Source organism: Microchirus variegatus (genome assembly GCF_963457635.1).
Source record: "Microchirus variegatus genome assembly, chromosome: 22".
Taxonomy (NCBI): domain Eukaryota; kingdom Metazoa; phylum Chordata; class Actinopteri; order Pleuronectiformes; family Soleidae; genus Microchirus; species Microchirus variegatus.
In genome coordinates, this window is record NC_139823.1 from 2,602,708 (window position 1) to 2,625,734 (window position 23,027).

Below are 23,027 nucleotides of genomic sequence, written 5' to 3' on the forward strand. Positions count from 1 at the left end.
ATGATACAAGATTAAATTTACTTTTCTTCAGCTTCTCTTTTCGATTGTTTGGCGCTTGCTTATCTTTCTGTTCCATGATATTCCATGCATTTGATAAAATCCCTGAAATGCAGCCTCCATACTATGCCACTTTGAGAGGAATTGCCCGTTTTCTCCATCCAGCAACACTCTCCATGTACAGCATCATTCCTTGGCTCCATTCCTTGACATTCCCATATGAGATTCTGTTCAAATCCCTCACTGTTATAAATGCCTCTGTCTCCTTTGTCCTTATCACACAGTCATAGCCACAAGAGAGACCGTCTCACCTCGCTGCCCCATGTTTCTGAAATGAGCTTTGACATTTTTTACGAGTTTCAATCCTGATGGGAAAAAAAGGTACTGTATGTTTTTCTCAATAACTTATAACTCTAAATGCAGATTATTTTATGATGAGTTCTGTGGGACGAAACGCCGATCGACTGTCTACTCATTCAGAGACAATGTGATTTCACGAGTTCCAGGTGTTAAAAGTATCTGCAGTGTATTTACAGCAAATGCACCAGGGTGTTATTGCGTTTTTCACATTACACGAAATGCCACCCCCTGATCTTGGAATTACAGTGTTTACTCAATTATTGTGTAAACAGCCTCCACAACAAAGAAAAATAAATAGAATATTACACGAATAAGGTTCTCACGATGCTTCCTCCTCAGAAAAACCATAGGAAGATGCAATTCTATTGTGAGCAGTAAAGAGACTGAAAATAGTAAATGCGATTTAATTAGTTAATGTGGAGGCTAATTTGTATGATTTTAAACACTGAATTCCCTCCTTGGTTTTGCTAATTCAAACAGACATAAAACATCTACATTCAGCCTCTATGAAAAATCATGCTAGAGTGTCTCGCATCATTTGCTCCATTTCGAATTAATCTGCAGAGAAGATATGCGATGAGTCATCAAAAAAAAAAAACCTGAGGTTTAAAATCCGTTGCCTCGTCAAAAGTCCCAGTATTCTGCCTGATGAGTCAATTAACTTCAAAGGGATCCCTGCTGTATCAGACTGAAGGTTGTGTGTTTTTTAAATTGGATTCCAGTAAAATCATAACATCCCTCTCTACCACCTCTGCAGGCCAACAGTATTGGCCCCATGCTGTCAAAAACATGACAGGTGTGCTACATGCCTTTAGTCCCAATATGCTCTACTGCAGAAAAACATCAATGTGTTCCAAAACACTTGCACACCCCCTGTTTCTCCTTCTCTTGTCGCCTCCTTCTTTGGTTAGTGTTTTACCATCTGAATAGATACACTCATCATAACATCATATACAAACCTAAAGTGGTAGTATGAGTGTGACATGTTTTCTCCCACTTAATAGGTAAAGTGAGTGTTGGATTGATAGCAAAGTGACTCATAAATTAAATGTCTGGAGGTTACCCCTGCAGCAGCACTACTTCTACTCTGAGTGGTGCATTGATTTTCAACTTCAGCATTACGATTAAAATAAAAAACATGCACCTGGAGAGTAGGATAAATGGGATGAAGGACAGACAAACGGAGCAGCAGTAGAACCATTTTGCTCAAATCTCAACTGGCAGGGAGTCAACTGTACAAAATACTTGGCAGGTAATCAACTCAGAAGCTTTGCCGCACTTATCCGGCCACAGAGGCTGCAAGAACACAAATGGCTGTGCGCAAACAGCGTCTGATACTAGACAGGGAACAGACACAATACATATTGTATTTCAGCCTCTGTATGATTCAATTGTATCAACTGTGTCAAACAGAGTGCCCCCAAAACACCACATGGGACTGAGAGCTATTATTGTTACCTGTGCTCTGCTTCACTTTCTCAGATTAGAATATGTGAGTCACTGTTCTACACCCGTGGGAAGGAGCAATGCACACTGATCGATAAGGAGGTAGGTATACACTTGTATTTGTATCACATGTACAGTAATTACATGTTCATAATACGCTAGAACAGCTCAAGGCTGCATGCACAAACATTGGCACACACACGGCATACATACAGGGGAAACGTTGTGCAGAGACCTGGGTACAATGCTTCTGGATTGGTTTTGACTTTCTGACTGACGGAAATTCATAGTGGCCGTTGGTAGGTGATATGATTTATAATAATTCTGGGGAACACCACAAAGAAAAGAATGTATTCTTTGGTGGCTATGATTGTGTTTCTCAGCCACTCGTCTTTCTTTTGGTCGAAATTCATCTTCTCACTATATGAACAACAAACTCCAAAATGACCACCACGTTTGAGCACCGGCGTTACTGATAAAAGCCATTATTTGTTAGATTATTTACACCTGCTTTTCCTTGTGACCTGTCAAAAATGGCTGCTGTGAAAGGGGCCAATGTCATTATTCTATTGAAAGGACAAAATAAAAAAATTACATGGTGGGGTTTTGTGGAAAGCACAAAACAGCTGCTGCCTTCTCACTGGTGTCTCACTGGGATGAAGTACGAATATTGGTTTGGGAAAAGCAATTTCACCAAATGTCAAAATGCAAGTGAGCCAGATTTTCAGTCCAGATAGGGAAGCAACATGTGGTTCAATTGGTTATTTACTATTAATATTTTTTTTCACCTTAAACCTACTATGTCTTCTTTGCCGCTTTTCAATTTCTTCGTTTTATTTACCCGCTGTGTTCTGTTCTTCCTTCACTCCCTTCATCTTATTTCCTGATGAGAAATACTTTCTTGTGTCGTTGTGTATGTGTGGGACTGGTATCTCTAATTACCTGCAGCAGACTGAGTTTCTGCTCTTTCTATGGTGCTAATCCTCACACATATTCACTTAAGGAGGACTTTTAATTAAAACATGACAAATGTCCAAGCACATTTATTTCAAATTCTATCTCAACCTCTTTGATCCTGTTATTGTTTCCTCTCCAAGTCTCATTTGGCTCATCAGTCTCTTCATCTGTTAAGAACATGATGAGTCACCATCATTATATTGAATTAATCACCAGTAACAGCGATAAATAATCAACTGACATGAACAGTTCATTCAAAATAAAAGCAATATTACAGATGGTTGAAGGGCTTTTTTTGATGGTCTTTTACAATAGTTTCAGTTTGTCTAATTTTCAAAATTTACAAAAGGATTCATGAGGTGAAGGATTAACAATCACACAGAGGAAAACTAAAACAATTACAAGGCAAACATGTTTTTCTAGTAGTCAAACAAACAACTCCAAGCACTTTGAATCAATGACATATTCAGTTTTTTCTATTGCAGCCAGTGTTCTAGGCAAAACACAGTCAGTAAATGAGTTGCATCTACACCATCCTTATTCCTTTACAACAGATTAACCCAGAGGCTGTTAGAGCAACAAGTGTTGGTACGAATATCCTTTTAAAATGCATCTTTAGTGAAAGAAAACGATCCAGAAATGTTCACACATTACTCTGGGGAGGGTCCTACCCTGAGGCACATTGCATCATTCTGTACAAAAAGAGAGAAAAGAATTCACTCAAGCGGCAATGGAGAGAAACACTGTTATCACTCAGAGCGCCAGCACCACTGAGGAACGCTCAAAAACCATCATCAAAAGGGATTAGGGTGGTTTGGACAGACGTATGGGTCCTCACAGCAGCAGAGAAGGACAAGCCAACATGACATGAACAGACTACGAAGGTTTTAACATGCTCTTTGATTCAAAGAGTCTTCTGAGGCTGTCCATCACAGAGGGGCTTCTGTTTGCCGGTGTATTATTTTGTTTATTCTAGATTAGTTCATCACCAAAAGGTGGAGGGGGGAATGTATAATCATTGGTGGAGTTTGGGGTGATAGATGGACACTAGGGTCAGGGTAGATATCAAGAGCTGGTTCCTTATTGGTCAGCACTGAAATAAGCGAGTTATTTTCAAATTATTAAACGTTTATTGTTTACAGCCCTACTGTATAGTGTAGTCCAAGGCTATTCAACTTAAGGCCCGGGGGCCCGACCAGGCCCTTCAAGCTATTTGGACCGGCCCACAGCCCATTACCCCATAAATAATGAATGTATTGTTAAAAAGCCAATAAAAATGTAGCTTTGCCTATTTCTGGCACTTTGCGACACTTTCTGATACTTTGCGACACTTTGTGTCCCTTTTTGGAAAAAACTTGTACAGCTGTAATTGTAGGCGGCCTATGTATGTACCAGAATATTTTGCACTTGTTGGTACTGTAACTTTTATTTTTTGCACTAAGAGCCAACTGTAACAGTTGTACCAATATTATTGGTACTGCCACAAAAATCGCCTTTTGTGGCCATTGCACCTAATGTTGTTTATATTGTTACCTCTAATTTTGTAAGAGCCAATTGTGACTGTTATAGTCACAAAAAAAGAGTGGTACTGTAACTGTAACCTTTTTGCAACACGAAACAGTAGTACAGGGTTGACCGGCCCACTGGCTGGACAGCCTTCAGAAAAGCTGGCCCTCTGGAAATTTTAGTTAAATAGCCCTGGTGTAGTCCATTAGATTAAAGAGTAGACCCTGGCCTCTACTGGCAAGGTAAGAAGGACACATGACCTCATGGCTCTCTACCACACCACTACATCCAGGTGTCTTTAAATTATAGAGTCACCATAAGAGTATGGATAAGTGTTAAGTAGTACCGTAATCAGTCCTGGCATTGACAAAAGCCAACCGAGATCAGATCTGATTCATAAGAAGCCAAGCAAGCCTTGTTTGAGTCTGAGAGCAATGCCACACCAGCTGCTCCTACAGACCCCAGCTGAACCTCTTTGGCAGCCAGGGAGCAGAGATTAACACAGTGACCTGCAAAGACTGCTTGTATGACTGACACAGACACATTCAGACAGCTGGGTAAAAAGGCTAGCAAATGACTGGCATAGACAAAAAAGAAAGACAGTGAAGTTAGTTGATTATCACAGGCCTTATTTAGGGATTATCAGAATGAAGTGTAAATGCCTTTTTTTGTAATCATGTGAGTTCACTGATCTAGCTAAAATATTGACCATTCAAATGCAGCTTAGAATTTAGTAGGAAAATGACTTCATAACACTTTTTTATACTGAACTCCTGTACAGTAAGTGTCGGAAAACAAAAGAAAACCTCTTTTTTTTTCGTGCCAAGTCCTATTAAATATGATTATGTGGAATTACTGTTTGCCCACAACCACACTCCACAGCAGACATCATCACCGGTGCTTTGGGTTTTTTGTCTGATCTGTACCAGGATAAAAGCTGCACTCTGTTCTCAAATGGCCTGCTGCCAATAGAACATATTATGTTACCTGTACTGTTTTGGTGCATGTTTGTGGGACTTGTCAGCAGACAAATATCTACAGTAGCAGGGAGCCCTCTTCCTCAAATTTTTTCATTGTATACACGGAGAAACACCCTCATACGCACCTTCTTTGTCGTCATGGCGAATAATGGCATCCTGAATGACATCAGAGAGGTTGAAGCGGACATGGTGCTTCTTGTGGTGGGTGGACAGGGTTCGAACTTTGATTCCACCTTGCTGGCGTTGAAGGCTCTTTTCCCGCTCGTAGTACGCCCTTATTTGGTCACAGCGCATCCTCCTGACCAGCCGCTGGCGCTGGCCAATGGGAAGAGACTCCAGGAGACACTGGTCTATCTCCATGTTCTGACGAAAGACATTACATAGCTGGAAACAACCTGTGACAGAAGAAAGACAGATCATGACAAAATTACACAGCTGCATTCAATTAATATAAATAGTGAAATATTAATAGTGGTAGTTGTTATGAATCAGGGTGACAAACTGTGTCGAAAGTGAAAACACAACAGAATGCACAGAGGTTTACGCAAACCTAGTTTGATGTCACAGTCTGCTCTCTGGCTCCTCTAGTACTGTGGAATGTTCCACTCACCCTGCCACACTCCCTCATCAGCTGATCCACCTCCACCTGTTGATCCCAGCTGTGGCAAATTACCCTGGCAGCATATAGGCAGCGCCATGCATTCACTCTTTGCCAGATAGTCTTTGCCTCATGCCTGGCTCGCCAGCATTTCTTTGTGGCTGGAGTTCCTGGTTACAACTCTGCTTAGCCCTGACCTCTACTCTTTGTCTCTGCCCTGGCAAACCCAAGAGCCTTCTGTCTTCAACCTTGAGCCCTGTCTATTCCCCCACAGAGTCTCTTTCTTCCTCTCTCTGCTGTAAGCACTCACCAGCTTCCCGTGCATCCTGTTGAGCCCCAGACTGAGCTCCTCATCCCCCAACTCTGCACTGCCCCAAAGACTGAACAGTGTGAACGAACTTGCAACATGCTGCTACACTCCATTTTTTCTTTTAACCTGCTGAAGACTCTTTTCATGAAAGGTCGTTACAAACTGCCTTTCTGCGTTTGGATCCTGTCACACCCCCTGACATTGATACTATGCTAATGAGACAAGGCTTGGTTGATTAAAACCTACTGGCAGAACTGCCTGGTTTTGTTTGGGCAGTCAGTTAGTCAGTTAGCATACTTATTGCAAAGGAGATGGCTGTGTCTGTTTAGCCCTGGGCTGATTTGAACAGAGCATCACAATATTAAGTGTGGTGTCTCTCCAGTCCCAACAGAACGTTATGACTCTCCTGACTCTGCATAAACTCTCTGTCCCACGTTGGAACTTAGCCAAACAGATCAAACCATAAGGCAGCTGTTAAACCATTGTGTATGCAGGAGGTGAGGTCAGAATTTGATTTACACTGAGATAGTGACACACAATTTTACAAAGAATACATAATGTAATTGGTACTTTAATATGTGCAGTCACTGCCAGCCCAGAGGACAAGCAAAATGTCTCTAAAGAAAAGTGTGTCTGCTATTTTCTCACCACCTCCCTTCCTCTTTTGCTGTGCCATCTTAATACTGTATGTCATAGATTTTAGAAAACCAGAATTTGCACCGTCTTTGTTGCTCTCATTGTTTTGTGCTCAGTTTGAACATGTCATTGATCTGCTTGGATGTGGCTCTCTTTGTCTCTGCATTTCATCTGTATCTCTCTTTCTCGCTCTCTCCATTAGGGTGAGCACACATCAGTCTGTTTGTCAGATGGAAAGTATTGTTAGGACTCTAGTTTATCATCTCTCTTCATCTCTTTGAATATCGGCACAGTGACGTCCAAAAGGTATTTGATCTGTGCTCAGAATCAGGGGTGAAAAACAGCTCAACAATGGAGGATGTCCCAACAGTCCTCCAACGGACTTGAACAGACGTACGTTGTGCCAACTTTTTACAACAGTAGCCTGTGTTGTGTTTGAACGAGATCTTTATCTAAAATAAACAAAGATATGCAGGCTGAGCAGAATGAGTTTTTATGCCTTTTTTTTTCTATTTGATATACTGTACATCTCCAACACCTGCCTACTCCACCAGTGTTTTGTCACAAATATACAAACACACCTCCTGCACAATAGACCAACACCATCTGCTCTGGTTCAACATGCAAAGAAGGTCCTTTTGTACTGAGGTTGCAGACGGGGGTGTGTGTGGGGGGCATTTTAATACAGTTCATGCCAGGTGTCTTCTATATTATATTTTTGGCATCGGGTTGAGCTCACACACACACACAAACCCATTTAGTCTACCAGCTACTCTAATTTTCTTTGGCATTCAATCTTGCAGGTGTCCAGCTTACTCTTACATGTATTCACTTCACATTCTCTTCTCCTCAGTGTTCTTGTTGGAGGAACTGCAGAGTGTAGTCGGTCCGTGATCATAGGAGACATCTGCTATATTAAAAGTGGCTGCACTGATATGAGTTGCCCAGATATACTGGCACATACAGAAGTTCAGTGCAGGTCTGTATGTGCCCAGATTGTTTGCCTAAGCCAGTAGGTCTATACATTTGTTTATTATCTTGATTAAATGTAATAGATTCTAGGCAGTCGAGACATTTTCTATATGATTGCACAGTATAATGATGACAGGAAAACACCATCCACATTTGCATTGGTCAACTATGAGCCTTGCTTTCACTTTGTTATTCCCTGGGCCACTGGGATGGGCATTCACCTGGTATTTATCATGTTTTCATGCAGGGATTTCATTAATGACACAACACCAACTCTGAGAAAAATTACCCATGTCCTTAATGATATCTTGCTACAGCTACAAATCAAACAGGATCTGCCTCTTACACATCATATGGAATTCGATTAATCAAAAGAGTAGTCTGTTGTTTTCTATAATAACCAATTCTTCAATAAACAGAAGCTTCAGTGAAGTAAAAATTTGCCAGACTAAAAAACAATCTCTAAATCAAAAATTGCTCAGCTGCTCATACATCACCACACTGTCACCCACATGCAAACTTCATTAGGGAAACATTTAAGGCTGCAGATGCATCAGTCCATGAACTCCCAGCGCATGATGGACGTCACATAAAATGGCATATTGATGCAGGCTTCACTCATGCACAATCCATTGAGTATGTATAAAATAAAAAAGTATAACTGTGCAAATAATAATGTATGGTGTAATGGTGTTACTGTCGCCCATGAATATCACATCTCATTTTCATTAAAATGTGAAAAAAACTACAGTTCATTTTACTGAAAAATTACGATCACATCGTCTGGGCTGAAAAGTCAAACAAACATGACACTGACATTTGCTGCAGTGTCATGAATGGCTCGGAACAGAGTGAAGGAATGTGAATAGAGACAGGGAGAGAACGGTAAGACTGAGTCAAATGGAAAATAAGGCTGAATGGATCTCAGCAGAGATGGAGTGAATGGAGAGAGAGTGAGAGTGCAAGAGAGAGAGGGAGGGAGAGGTAGAAAGCAGTAGCTTCCTTCTGCCTTGCCATGTCCAGGTTATCAGCTATTGATTGAATGTGAAACATCACATACAGGTTCAGGCTAATAACATTGAAAGCAGAGCAGGAGCTGCACAATTGACAAAGGGCACACACACACACAGGAATTGTGATCTGCAGACATTACGAACATGCAGGATGTAGATACATGTTTAAAGCCGGTAGTGATTTGTGGGTGGGAGAGTTGAGGATCTCAGAATCAAGGGGTTTTTTATGACATGCTGCATCATACAACTCAGTTATGTATCCTCTTTCTTCTCATTATTCCTCTTCATTTCTATTTATTATGTGTGACAAATACCAGCATCACACTCCCTTATTCTCTCGTTATGTGTCTGATCATGACACCTCATACCACTTGGCTGCATTGTTCATATTCCTTTCCTCACCTTCGTTCCATTCCCCAATCCTGTCATTCCCTCCCTTTCTCCAGCACTCCACCAAATCACCCTCAGTTTGTTCCTCCATCTGTCCTCCTCCTATTGAAATGACTTTCTCTCTTTGTCAGTCTGTCATGAATATGCCAGACGCTTATGGGCTCTCCATCCTTGTGGCTCTATTTCATCGCTTTTCCCTTCTGCTGCTATACCTGCCGCATTCACCGGTCAACTTCACACATCTGCAGCAGCTCTCTGCAGCAAGCTCACACACCCACTTACTGCACACACACACACACACACACACACAAAACCAGGGACAAGAATACCCATTTGAAGTTCAGACTGGGCTGCTGTGTCGACAACTGGTTACCAGAATTCCTTAGCATGTAAACTCATACAGTATATGACACCCACTATATATAGTAAGTCCAAATACCACAGGCACAAGTGCACACACACACACACACTTGCAGACACACAAGGATAAAGAGATGCAGACTGGCTACTTACAACATTTGATGAAATGGTGGTGAGACATTTTTTGAATATGTCAGACAGTCTGCCAGTCTGGTAGAAAAGCGGGCTTGCAGCAATGTAGGTGGAGAGTCAGTATGTGAAGACGGCAGGCAGACAGTAGGCAGCTACAGGTTCCAATAAAACTAACTATTGCAGAGCCTGTAACCTCGCAGGATGCATTATTAATCTCGCTCCCTGCATGCTGTCCAAACTCCGTCCCCCTGACTGCATTATTCACCCGCATCAGCAGCAGCTCCAGTTGCAGCCCATGTAGCATCTAAATGCACCCAGACTTCCACACACACACAGAAACACACACACTCCCACGATCCCTCTGTGTGTAAGGGGAGCTCCGTCTGTTTCTAGCACCCGGTCCTTGCAGCCAAATAACCACCGCACAACGTCTTCCAAGCCATGACCGATGCACGTGCTCCACTCGCATCAATGACTGACAGCCGGTTTAGCCCACCTACCATTCAACACACCCCCAATGACGCAATGCTCTTCACCTTACACACACCCCTCCCATTCAGCCTCTGCCACACATTCACACACACACGCTGAGAAGCAGTGACTCACACAGATGCACACTTTCTTAGATTATCCTCAGCCAAAGGAGGAAAAAATGTGGAGGGGGGGGATTAATTGTGCCTGTAAGAGATGGAGGGAGATGGAGAGCAAAGGGGGTCACTGGAGAAAACAGACAGAAACTGAATGAAAAATGGAAAAGGAAATGCAGATACAGCAGGGGGAGCAAGAGAAAGAAAAAATAAGCAAGAGATTGCAAAAGATGGGGGGCATTAAATTGGATAGAGGGGCAGCTAAAAAGAGAGAGAGAGAGGCTGCTGCAGTGCGGCTTTTGGTGCGATGGCAGGTTAAGCGCACATCATTGGTTTCAAACTGACTGCAAATTAACCGATAAGTACAGTTGATGAAAATATTATGGCATCTGATCGTGTATCATATGCTCCATAACGCACACACACATATACACACAGTGTTAATGGGCTTGCAGAGTGTGTGTGTGTGTGTCTATAGGGCAATCTCTTAAGGCTGATTTGCATACATGAATAAATAAGTTCGGCATTAAAAACAGCTTTTGCAGAGGATGGTGAGAAAGGGGGTAAAACGTAGGGGGGGACGTACGAGGAAGACACACACACAATCACACACATTCGCACACATTCAAGGCTAAATGAACATACAGTAACGGGATGTGCAATGCGATAATTATAGAAGTGTTGTGACACCCGCATTTTGAAAATCTGTGCCACAGTGTCAGCACATCTTCTGCAGGTTATACAGCATGCTGCATTTTCTGTGGGAGACTTGGAGCTGTTACTTTCTCGCTGTTGTTTAGATGGGATAAAAGCTAATAAGAAGCAGGTGAGGTTCATTTCGTGACAGCAGTGAGAAGCAGCTTGAAAGAGAACACGAGGAAGACAGAGACTGACATGGATGTGTGTGTGTGTGTGTATGTGTGTCGGCACAAAGCTCGAGTAATTCCTGTCACAGGAAATCAGGTCAGGGAAGCAACTCGCTGCAACTGCTACTCGAATGTTTGTCTTAGTAAAATAATGGGACAGATTTGTCTGTGTATGTACACACATTACAGTGTATTATATGGATAATATAGAAATCCTGTTTTTCATCCATATATTGTGAAGTATTCCTGGCTTTGTGTGTGCAATAATAATAGACATGTGCATGCTGTATCACTGAGCAGAGATGTGCTGGAACACTGGGACAAAAGGTTATGCAAGGTCTCAATATGAGACACCAGAGAGAAAATTAACTTATCCGTGGTGTAGCAGCCACACAGTAATGTGCTAGTGTCACAGCCTAATAATTGCTATACTTTACAGCCACAATATACGTCAAGCCGCAGGTATGTACAGTAAATAGTACAATGTGGAGAAAATAGAGAGTTAAAAAATGCAGCACCTACTGGTAATTTATGTTATTGAACAAAGAATTACGATTTTCGGAAATCATGGCAACATTTGAGATAGTAATGATTATAGCAGTTGCAATAAATTAACACATTTTCTGTTTATGCCAATTGGTAAGAAACATATTCTATGGTGTCATTGTAGGTTGATTTAAGGCAATATGGAGCATCAAAATGTTATGCTCTAGTGCAAGGAATAGAAGTGAAACATTGTTAAAAGTCTAACTTTTATAATTGTTAAATTGTCAGAACAATCCAAAATAGAACAATTAAAGATTTGTTGTTTTAAAAATAACAAATATCTATCATCTATGTACATTTGTACATGATCAAATATAGATACATATTTCTAATATCAAATAAAATGGCTCTGTGGTGTAGCGTGGATGGATCAGTCTGTTGCTAAATCATTAGCATCACAGTCTATACTTCATACACAAAGCTGCATTATTAAAGCGCATCAGGTTGGTTTGTTATTCATATTAATAGCAGGTGCCTACATGCCTCCGTTACAGCTTATAATACCAGCATCTGATCGAACACAAGTTTCAATGTACGTACGTATCATTTTAAAATGACAATACTGACCTAGCTAATAACAATGTAGCAACATGACATTCTGAAACACACAGTGGATTATAAGACAGCGTCCATCATGAAAAAAAAAGTTTAATCCCTGCATGTGACTTCGAATGAACGTTGTTATAACTTATGACGTGACGTAGATTAACAACATTAATGAAAAAATAAGAGGTTTGGGGCGCTTGATTCATCAGCGATGGCGTCATGTCGTCATCTCAGAAATAACTACTGTGTCTGTTCACCAAGGTGTCCATTTATTCTCATGGCCTACTCTCTTCTGGCCACTACACAACGCATCCGTTTGTTGTGTATAATCTCTTAATAACATATATATATATTAATAAAAATCATTTTTCTTTGTTTACTCGGTTTGTGCTGGTTCCTGGTTTTGCCGTGGCAGGTCACAAATATTAAGCTCATTGTGTAACACATGTTGTATGGTTACATGGTGAGCACTGCACTCAATACAGCAGTTTTTGTCCAACAGGAGATGACAAACTTCATTTTTTCTCTCGACACACAGCTGTCATCAACATGCTCAGGTGTCAATACTGGGACTGTGTTACTTCCTGGATTTCTATGGCTACCAAACAATTGTGTCTGCAGATCCATGCTTGCATCTGTTTATATGGCAATGATTGAGTGAGATGCCTAAAAGGCACGTTTTAGGGTGATACATTATACATGAAGAGGTTTCTTTGGATAAATGTTTTATCACACACGGTTTACACAAATAAATGTTTATTTATTTTAAGCACAAAATTTGAATTTTGAACATTAGCATGTATTATTTATAGCTTCATGTTCCTGTGAATGCAGCTGGATGCACACAAGTGCAAGTCCATTATTAAGATTCTCTTAATTATCTCACACACATACACACAGAGAGTAAATTCTGGTTAATCATGTTAACTCTCTTGCCTCCTTCAGTCTTTATAGTAACCCCTCTCCACTGTACCTCCATCATGCTGTGATTAAAATGTCCTTGAGCATAAAACAACACTATCATTATTAATGTTTCACACAATATTCTTCATCAAATATGCAGGGGATTTTTATAATTTACCGTGTATTTAGCTTTGTCAGTAAATTCCAGTGCAATACACCGTGTGTGTCTTTTTCAGCTGACAGCTTGTGTTTCGCCACTACATTAGATTTGATTGTTATAATACCATGCACCAATGTTCTTTTTGTTAACTGCATTACCAGCAAAACACTCAGTCAATTTTTTTATGCTACATGTTTTATTATGCTGTGAGTAATTTCAAACCCAGTTAATCTTGAGCAAATTTAGACTTTAACAATGTAGTTATTGTTATCACAGTTTGCTCATGGTGATACAGAGGAACATACTCTCGACTGTTGTTTTAACACATTTTTCGCCACACTGTACAATACAGGGAACAGTACTTGTATCAACAAGGCTGCTGACAGACGGGCTACACGGTGAGTTACACCCTGGTGGATATTCGTTAGCTACTCAGGGAGTGTGAGAGAGAAATAACTAATGTAAGAATTAAATATTTATGAACAAATGCAGCTGAAGTGGAAGTCGGGAAAACTGAACAAATATCCTTAGGCAACACAAAGATGCATTGATGTAGTTTTGCACAGGTTTTTGCTCAAGCTTAGAAAGTTAAGTATGCATCCTTTGCTAGATTTACATTTGTTTTAGATAAGACTTGCATATAAGCATTATTGGTTGTTGGTTTTTCTGTATATTAAAGTTTTAGCAAGACAAATAACACTGTTCTTTGTTCTCATACTCGTGCTCGACTTTGTGCAAATACAGCAAAGAAGGAAATACTGCTGTAATTTACCTGGAATATTTTCAAGGGTTTGCATTCCCCTAGTTAATAATTGATGGTGATAATCACTGATTAAAAAAACCTAAATATACAGATATATTCCCAATCTGATTGTGCAAAATCAGCATGAATCCGTGTATTAGCATGTAGGATGGATTGTACCCTAATCCAACCATTTTCTCTCCAGATCAGATGCTCAGTCTCGGTCTGAGCTCAACAGCAAGCATTATGATCTCATATTATGATTATTAATAATAATAATAATAATAATAATAATACTAGGTAATAGCTTAGCTGCAATTTTGGTGAATTGCAAAGCGCGAGGATTTAAAGGCTTCTCTCTGCATGATGCTGCAGAGCACTGACAAAATCCACAGACTCAAACAGAGCTTTATGCTCAAGTCCACACAGAAGGAAATAAATGGTTCACGATGTAATTTATGACCATTCAGAGGTAGACAGGCTTACAACAAGCCTCTACACACTGTTCATGAAGTGCTCATGGGTGTGACTGCCTACTGCTTTTTAAAAATAAAAATTAATCTTCTTGATGAAGATTGATGATTTTTTCTTTTTGTTTGGTTTGATAAACTACATCAAAGTTGGGGGGAGGGGGGTAATTATCTATTTATTCATCAAAATAAATTTGAATTGTGGCTATCCTGGTAATAGCTTGAAATGGCACAAATGTGTTGTTAACAGCTCCTTAGTTTAAAAGGTCTAAAATTACTGTATTAGACTGATATGAGGATCAGTAAATACTTGAGTTTTGTGATATCTCTACCAGAAATGCATGAGGGACATAACTGAACAGATGAAGGTGATGACTGACATGAATGTAGAATAAACTGTCCATCTGTACAGAACAGATATCAAAGCTCTGCCAGTATGAGTCAATAACAGCAGCAAGTGTTACTTTCAACAGCTCACAGGCATTGATCAAACAGACACGGCTGCAAATCTGTTTGATGGGTTTAACACATGGCAGGTGATGTGACCTTTTTGCTCCATCCGTACTGAACCAAACCAGAACAAACAATAATTCTGAACGTGAGTTTATATAAACCCTTAGTATAAAAACAACAATGCAACTGTTTAACACTGGGTAACACTGACGGCAGTTACTCAGTTGCAGGAACTAAAACAGTATAATTGACCTCCCCGGGAGGTATATGTTTTCGCCGGAGTCTGTCTGTCTGTCTGTCTCTTAGCAACATAACTCAAAAAGGTCATGGATGGATTTGGATGAAATTTTCAGGAAATGTCTGCAATGGGACCAGGAACAAGTAGGGGTGTGACGATACACTTAGCTCACGAGACGAGACGAGACACGATATTGGGTTCACGAGAACGAGACGAGACGAGATTTTGAGAAAATTACAATGACAATATATATGACTGGACCAACTGATTTATTTAAACAAGTTGCACATGCATTTTGAAATGTATAACTCTTTACATGCATGATGTAAGCAGGGTTTCCCCCCAGAAAACCGGCTAAGCCCGGTGGTATCTCTCGGGGCACACTGGCGGCCGACTGCGTTTTTTTGTAAAAAAAAAAAAATTTAATTAAAAGTCCACTGGAAATGTTTAATTATGACTATTATGTGTTATTGTAAGACATTTATTAACAATACTTAAACACCAACTATAGTCTTGCAAAAAGACACTCTTGAAATTAAATAAATAATATACATTTTTTTCACTTAAGTTAAATATTAATTAAGTAATCGGCCAGTGAATCTTAAAACAAGCCATGCAATGGTTACATTTAAAAGTAAAATAAAGCAACATAAACATAAAAGTGGTAGTGCCCCCTCATCTGCCTCATCTGGTGCAGACAAACGGCCCTTTTATTTCTGCGCACCGCCCCTGCGCTGTTCACTTCTCCCTCTCCTGCGCCGTTCCTCGCTCTGCGCTCCTGCGTCTCCAAGCGGTCTCTTCCAAAGCAGACTGGATAATTTCTCTACGTGTTTTATCCCCACATAAGAATAATGATCTTTATGACAAGGATGGAGTACAGTCACGATAAAGTGCAAGTGATCTGAGTGAAACGTGACAGACTCTGAAGAGCAGAGCGCCCTTTTCATCGTTTTCACTCCGTGGTCTTTGTGAAAGAAGACGCTTTAAAGCTGTAATTAAGGGAATAACAGATGCATCAGATGAGCTGATTTCTTAAGTTAACTGCTCAAAGAGAGAGAATGTTCTCTGCTGTGAAATGAATGTCGCGGGGAGTTCATAATCTGTGCCGCACGCAGCCAAGTTTCACTTTTGCGCAGAGACTTTCCAGCGTTTAACAGGTGCGTGTTTTGACCGCCGAATTATCGCTGCATCCCTAAATATAACATCTTTATTGACAAGAATGATGTAACTGTAATAATGACGGACTTGATAGTGTGACTTGGGTTTCAATCGGCACATGGACAAGCGGCGCTGCACTGATTACATGCGCTCTTGTTCCCCGAGGTGTATAAAAAAATCTATTTTAAATAAATAAACAAGCAACGCTGGCGACCCGCCAGGCTTATAATACACTGGGGGAAACCCTGATGTAAGGATGAGCTTTTAATAAACTTCTTCTTCCACAAATTGAAACAAAAATTTTTCTTTTCCTTCTCCTTCTTTAGGTCACAAATCTCGCAGGACAGTTTTTTACCGCGACGAGAAATATCGTCAAGTTTAATCTCGTGAGATCTCGTGGCACGAGATCTCGTCACACCCCTAGGAACAAGTGATTAAATTGTGTATTTTTTATAGGCAGGAGGTCTGCGCTCTCAGAGTGCTTTTCTAGTTTCAATAGAACAATATCAAAACACATAATGCAGCTAAACATGTAAGAAATTCAGCATCTTTTAATGCATGTCAATATTTCTCAACAAGTAATGCATTACTCATAAATACATTAAAAAAATGGGGCCTGGGGAAAACATGTTATCGGTGTTATTACCAAAACTGATGGTGAAAAATCCCGTTAATATATTGCTAAAAGTGGAAGATTGGTGAAGTGATTATCACCACTGAACAGCAGCATTGATAAAAAGCAAGAAGAAATAATGAGGGAGGAGGATTAAAGCGAAATCAGGGGAGTTTGTCAAAAAGAGTGAATTAATATATGATCAAGGCACTAAATATCAGAGGAGCGCTATAATTAGTAATGTCTTATCAGCCCATTTCTCGGTTTTATCTTTTTCTCCAGTTAGCTGCCTCACTTTATGCTGAAGAATATATTTCCCTTTCTCTCCTCAAATAACCTCCCATTCCCCACATGTACTGCAAAATTCTGGAAGCGGAGGAGAGTCCCTCGCTCTCGGTACCTGGCAGCTGGCACAATGGGAACGTAAAGGATGCGACATTCAGCGACAGACGATCAATAACCAGACAAACAATAGAAGAACGCAGCCAGCGCGTGAGCAGCTCCATGCTAATCAAGCATCCAATACAGAGGCACAGTGTCCCGCACGTATGCTCGCAATTGACAACGTAGAGTGAAAATCATGACCACCATGTTAGTGAGACACAGTGAGCAAACAGACTCATGTACAGTTGGTTCTACCTACACACATGACATCACCATTATAATTGTTGTCATGCTAAGTTGATGAATGTAGCACTTTATAGCTAGAGACTTATATAAAACTCAATATTACATTATATGCGGATATATATAACAACACAGTTCACCGCAGACACAGCAGTGGGATGAGAGATTTGTTTTGTGCGGGAAAAATATAATAAATTTTGACTTAGAGATTTGCTGAAGCCGTGAGAAGTGATCTTATCAAGTGTCGACACACAAACAGATCTGCAGGCAAACAGACATTTAGTCACAGCACCTTCAACAATCATGCACTCGTACTTTGCCTTGGGGCAGGGAACAGGTGGAGAGAATTTCAATAGAAGTCAACAGAAGAAGCTAAAATAAAAATAAGAGACAGATAAGATAAGAATTTACATTGTCACAGCAGCAGAGACAGTAAAGATAAAGATAACAAATAATAAACATGCATTTCCAAGAAAAAAACATTGTCAGAAGTGGGATTCGAACCCACGCCTCTATTCAGAGACCAGAAGTCCCATTCTCAGGAAGGGTTTTCACCTTGAGTCTGGCGCCTTAGACCGCTCGGCCATCCTGACAATTATATTGTTTTAACCTGAAAAACCGACAATAATAGTAGTGAATAAAATAAAAAACGATTTTGAGGCACTGAGCAGCACTAACAGCACACCATAATTCAATGTAACTTGAAAACTCTATGAGCGATTACCTGTATAAGTCATAGCAATCACCAGGTTTGTGTTTGACAAGTCTGCAGCTGCAGTAGTTTATTGATTTCAGCTCATGAAAAGGCAAAGTCAAGCTTGACTAGTAGTTCAAGCAGTCTATATGCGAGTTAACTGTAAGAGTAATGGTAGCATGACTCATGTTTTTCTTTGGTATTCATCTTGTTGCACTTAATAACTTAAGATAACTGTTACTGCTGCTGTGACAATAGTTCAGATGTTATTTTTTACAAGTGCCACATTGATTTCAGCTCTCGATGTGTTCCCCCATGGGACAAGCATGGGATAGCCCTGCAGAGAGTGACAAGGTCAAACCCTGAATATCAAACATCTACTTTCCAAACAATGTTTTCACATTAAGGTCAAAGGGTTCAAAACTAAGGTTTTCAATAATAATGTCCAGGGAATTAGTCCCTTTTTCCCCCCAACAAAAGAACAATCATTTAGCCCCATAACAGTATTTTGATATAAACACTAAAATATAGATAATAATCTTGAAAAAATATAAGATAAATACCCTGATCTCAATATCTGATCACCACTCTTAATTAACATATAAATTAGCAAACCAAAAATAATGGAAAAAGAGGCAACAGACCTAAGGGCACATATATAGCTGTTATACAGCAATCATGATCTTCATCTCGTTTTTTTTCCCTTTAGCGGTAGCCACAGAGGATCACCTGCCTCCCTCTCCCTTGTGCTCTCCTATGTTACTTTAACTGTCCTTATGTCCTCCTTCACAACATCCACGTACCTTCTCTATGCTCTTCCTCTTTTCCTCCTGCATTTTGTTGTGAATGATTAGCCTCAATAAACACATTAAATTCAGTATCAGCAAAACTCTTGAAGTGCAACTGCATAACTAAACCATCCTCCACACAAACTGTGTATGTGTGCATGTTCAAACGTGACAGTGGCCACGTGCAGGTTTAGTGACTGTATCTGACCACAGTCGGGCCAGATAAGTGACATCACATGTAGGACGGAGTGACTGCACAAACAAAAAACACTCAAAAAACATGCACATAGCATATAAAAAAGAGAGAGATTAAATAATGCAAAAATAATCCAATTCACTAAACTTGCTTTTGACCCTATCAGCTGAATTTTGAGTCTGTTCTTGAAACCTGCACTATGCTTTTCTGCAGGGCAGTTATGTACCCAACCATGTTATCCAAAAAGCTGTCAGTCGTTTACTCAGCCGAACTTTTCAGCCAACAAACACCCACATGCTGGAGCTTTTCCACATCCACCCTGATATCTGTATACTGAAAAAAAACAAACCACATGGAATATATTTCCTCAGTTTCAAAGTAACATGTCTGAAAGTGTTTTCATTCTCTTCCTATTGATTATTGATCAGAGCAAATCAACAGTGAGATGGGGCAAATTGAATTCTTGCATTTCCTCAAATAAGTTCTACCTCTTTCACTTAACAATTTTTCTTGTGCTGCGTTTGCATCTAAACATTTGACCTTTGTTCCTGCGTAAAAGATGCACATACTCAGTGTCCTGTAGTGCTTTCTGGATAAAACTAAATAAAGCATGCAAGGTTTTAACATCAGTATACATGTCATCAGTACATTTTAACTGCACAACTACATTAAAGGAGAAAAAGATACCATTATCACTGATTACAGAAGCATAAAAAAATATAATATGGCTCTGATTTTACAAGATTTTTGAAGGAAAGATACAGTTGAAATAGCACAATATAGTAATTCTTGGCCACAGGGTCAGTAGAATTTGGCGAAACAATGTCAGGTGTGTTTGAGGAGTGAAATGCAAGAATTCAGCTTGCCCCATATCACTGTTGATTTGCTGCAATTTGAGCCATTGACCTACATAAACCTGGTCTAAATGTTGAGTGTTGGTTATTTAAACGGTGCATTCGATGCACCTGCATACAGGCGAGTTCACAATGCACACTCTGCTAGTTACACCGACAGAGACGTGCTTTCCATCCTCCTCCCCCTCCTCCTCCTCATCATCAGTTATATGCAGAACTAATGTTGGTGCAGTTCCTTGTCCTATGCAGTCTAATAGAGTTGTTAATGGGGCAGAGTCAGTAGACAGCGGAGTAGTGTTGTGTTGTTCGTAATTGATTAGTTTGGGTGAACATCTCTGTTGTGACTGGAGTGAGGCAACGGCTGAGGGGGGTGCAAACGTGATTAGTTTCCTGCAAACGAGCCAGTCAGTCAACTCAGTGAAGGAATTCCTGTGAGTGTGTCCCGAGCTAACGGCTAATGTAGTCACCCATGGGCACAAGATGTTTACACTTGTGCCCAAGTGAGAACAAACACTCACAGTCCCTGTTGTTTTCCTTCATGACTGCCCCAGACAAGTGGGAAGTACTGAAAGATTTGGTGAATGAATCTTTTGAACAAATCCTTTTAATTAACAGATTCTAATGATACAGTACACCGAAAATAACTTCTTTGTCCATCACTAGGCGGAGGGTCCACCGGGTCTCCTTCAGATGTCAACAGGGAGACTGCAGGCTACTGTACCACGAGTAAACTATTATACCGTTAAGTCAGCTGAGAATCAAGTGTCTCAGACATTAGTGCCATCTCACATGATGTGCGGGTATGATTGATTATAAATAATTGTTTTACATTTAAGATTGCCTCAAAAAATGTCACAACTCAAATGTCAATTGCAATCCATGATAGAAACATCGCAAATCTGATGTTTTTACCCAAATTGTTTCGACCAGAGTATTAATAGATTATATTTGCCAGATCTAGTCTAAATGTTGATCATTTGATCCCTAAAATAATCTAATACTCCATTCAGGATGCCAGCCAACGCAACTGGCTTTGCTATGATCTCCTGTCCCCATCTTTCAGCTTTAGCTCTCGTTTGTCACTCAAAGGTCAGTGAAGGTCAGCAAAGTAATTAATCAGACGTCTAGATGAATGAGACGGTCTTTGCAAATGAACTCGCAGGTGGGTGGTGCACAGCAAAAGTGGAAGGCCACCCTTAAAGTAAAAGGAGCTGGGTCCACACTTCACCACTGTGCCGCACACAGCTTCTCTGCAGAAGTGCTTTTAAGGAGACTTTGCCAGTTTTAAATGTGCTGATCAGTAGCTGGCCCATGTCCCTGTGAGGAGGGACAATTGTTGAGACACTTCCCTAAAGGGACCGGCACATGATCACACAATGACTGAAAGTATCAGCACAGCAAGCTGCTTGACATCAAAACACTACAACAAGACAGCATGCGTCTCTCTCTCACACACAAACACTATCGCAGCAGATTCATTTCAAATTGCAGCTCTAAAAAGTGACAACCTAAGCATGTACAGGGGATTTCTCATCGCACAATCAGCTGTTCATTCCCAATCAGAAACACAAACATTCTTCCACACTGAGTATCTCACGGTATATTTAGACCAATGACAACTGCACAACATATCTGCCTTTCGTCTCATTCCCTGTGGAACGCCGGGAGCAGCACATGACATCCATGCACGTTACATTCTTCATGTTCTATGTTCACCGCACAAACAGTCATCGAGACCTGCGGACAGTTATGAGAGGAGAAAAATCACAACAACACTCGCTGTCGTCCCAGTAATGACTGTTTCCTCTTATGAGAGGAGAGAGAGCCGAGAAAAAGCAGAGAGCCTTACCAGAGAGAGCCCAACCACAGGAGACACCAGGGCAGAGGAGAGGAGAGAGAAATGTGTCTGCCTAACAAAAACCCAACAGGAGCCGCCTCCGTGTGCTCCGCCACCAAATCAATTTCACACTCTCTCACCTCTCCGCCACTGTGATGTCACTCATTCATCCGTTTCTCCGTAGCCATGGCAACTCTGCCGCTTGGAGCTGTTCATTCTTCTACATCTGCCTCTCTCTCTTCCTCTCTCCCCCTATGTCCCTCCCCCTCTCCAGACCCCGGTGAGGCCATGCCCACTTACCCCATCTAAGGGTTACAGTAGCACCCAGAGTCTCACTTGCATTCACCCCCTTGTTCTTTGAAATCACATCACTGAGCGGTGTGAAAAACACAAGTAGGCGGGTGCAAAACACAAAAATGGGAGGTGTTAAGATTCACCTCATATGGCGTACACACCCTGAAGAGATTGTACTTAACCAGACACACTTTGTTTTCAAGACAACACATACAGGCAGAAACAGAAGACAAAGACAACTGTCAGAGAAGGCAGACACAACAAGGGTTTCGTCTGGAAACTTGGGATTAAGACGTGAGCCTGAACCAGCTGTCACAGACAGAAATACAAAACATGTAATGGAGCCTTAAAAAGCTGATGAACAGATGTATTTGTGACTCCAAGATGTGCACACACACGCACACGCACACACACACACACACACAAGCAGTGCAGTAAAGTGTGATGAATAGTTAATGAACACTGCTGTTGTTATTAAGCTACATCTCGGCTAATAATCACCACGTTGACCTTGAAGTAGGGAGGGAAAAAAACCTGGACATCTCTAACGAAAAGACACACATCCATACCTACATCATCAACAACACACACCTGCAGCAATAGACACACAAAAACACCTGGGGCAAGAGAAAAAAATCTAAACATCTACTTGTCTGTCAATCTCTGGTCTACAGTGAAACAAAGGACAGAGAGGTAGAGCTTTTAAGCACTGAACGAGCACACAATGAAGTGCTAAAGGAAGACACACACACACAGACAAAAAACAATTATCTTCTTTCCGTCACATCTTATCGCTTT

General features: G+C 40.7%; 1 protein-coding gene across 1 annotated transcript in view; it reads right to left on the minus strand.

Moving 5' to 3' along the window:
* myo16 (myosin XVI) overlaps positions 1–22,096 on the minus strand; it is a gene marked incomplete at its 3' end in the record, with an annotated part of 88,924 nt that extends 66,828 nt beyond the window's left edge. Inside the window, exons 1-2 of the mRNA XM_083908496.1 lie at positions 22,076–22,096; positions 5,372–5,641 (exon numbers count right to left, since the gene is read on the minus strand). Of these exons, the coding sequence (XP_083764622.1) occupies positions 5,372–5,606 (235 nt within the window). The 5' untranslated portion in view covers positions 5,607–5,641; positions 22,076–22,096. The remainder of the gene's footprint in view (positions 1–5,371; positions 5,642–22,075) is intronic.
* Between the last annotated feature and the right edge of the window lie 931 nt (positions 22,097–23,027).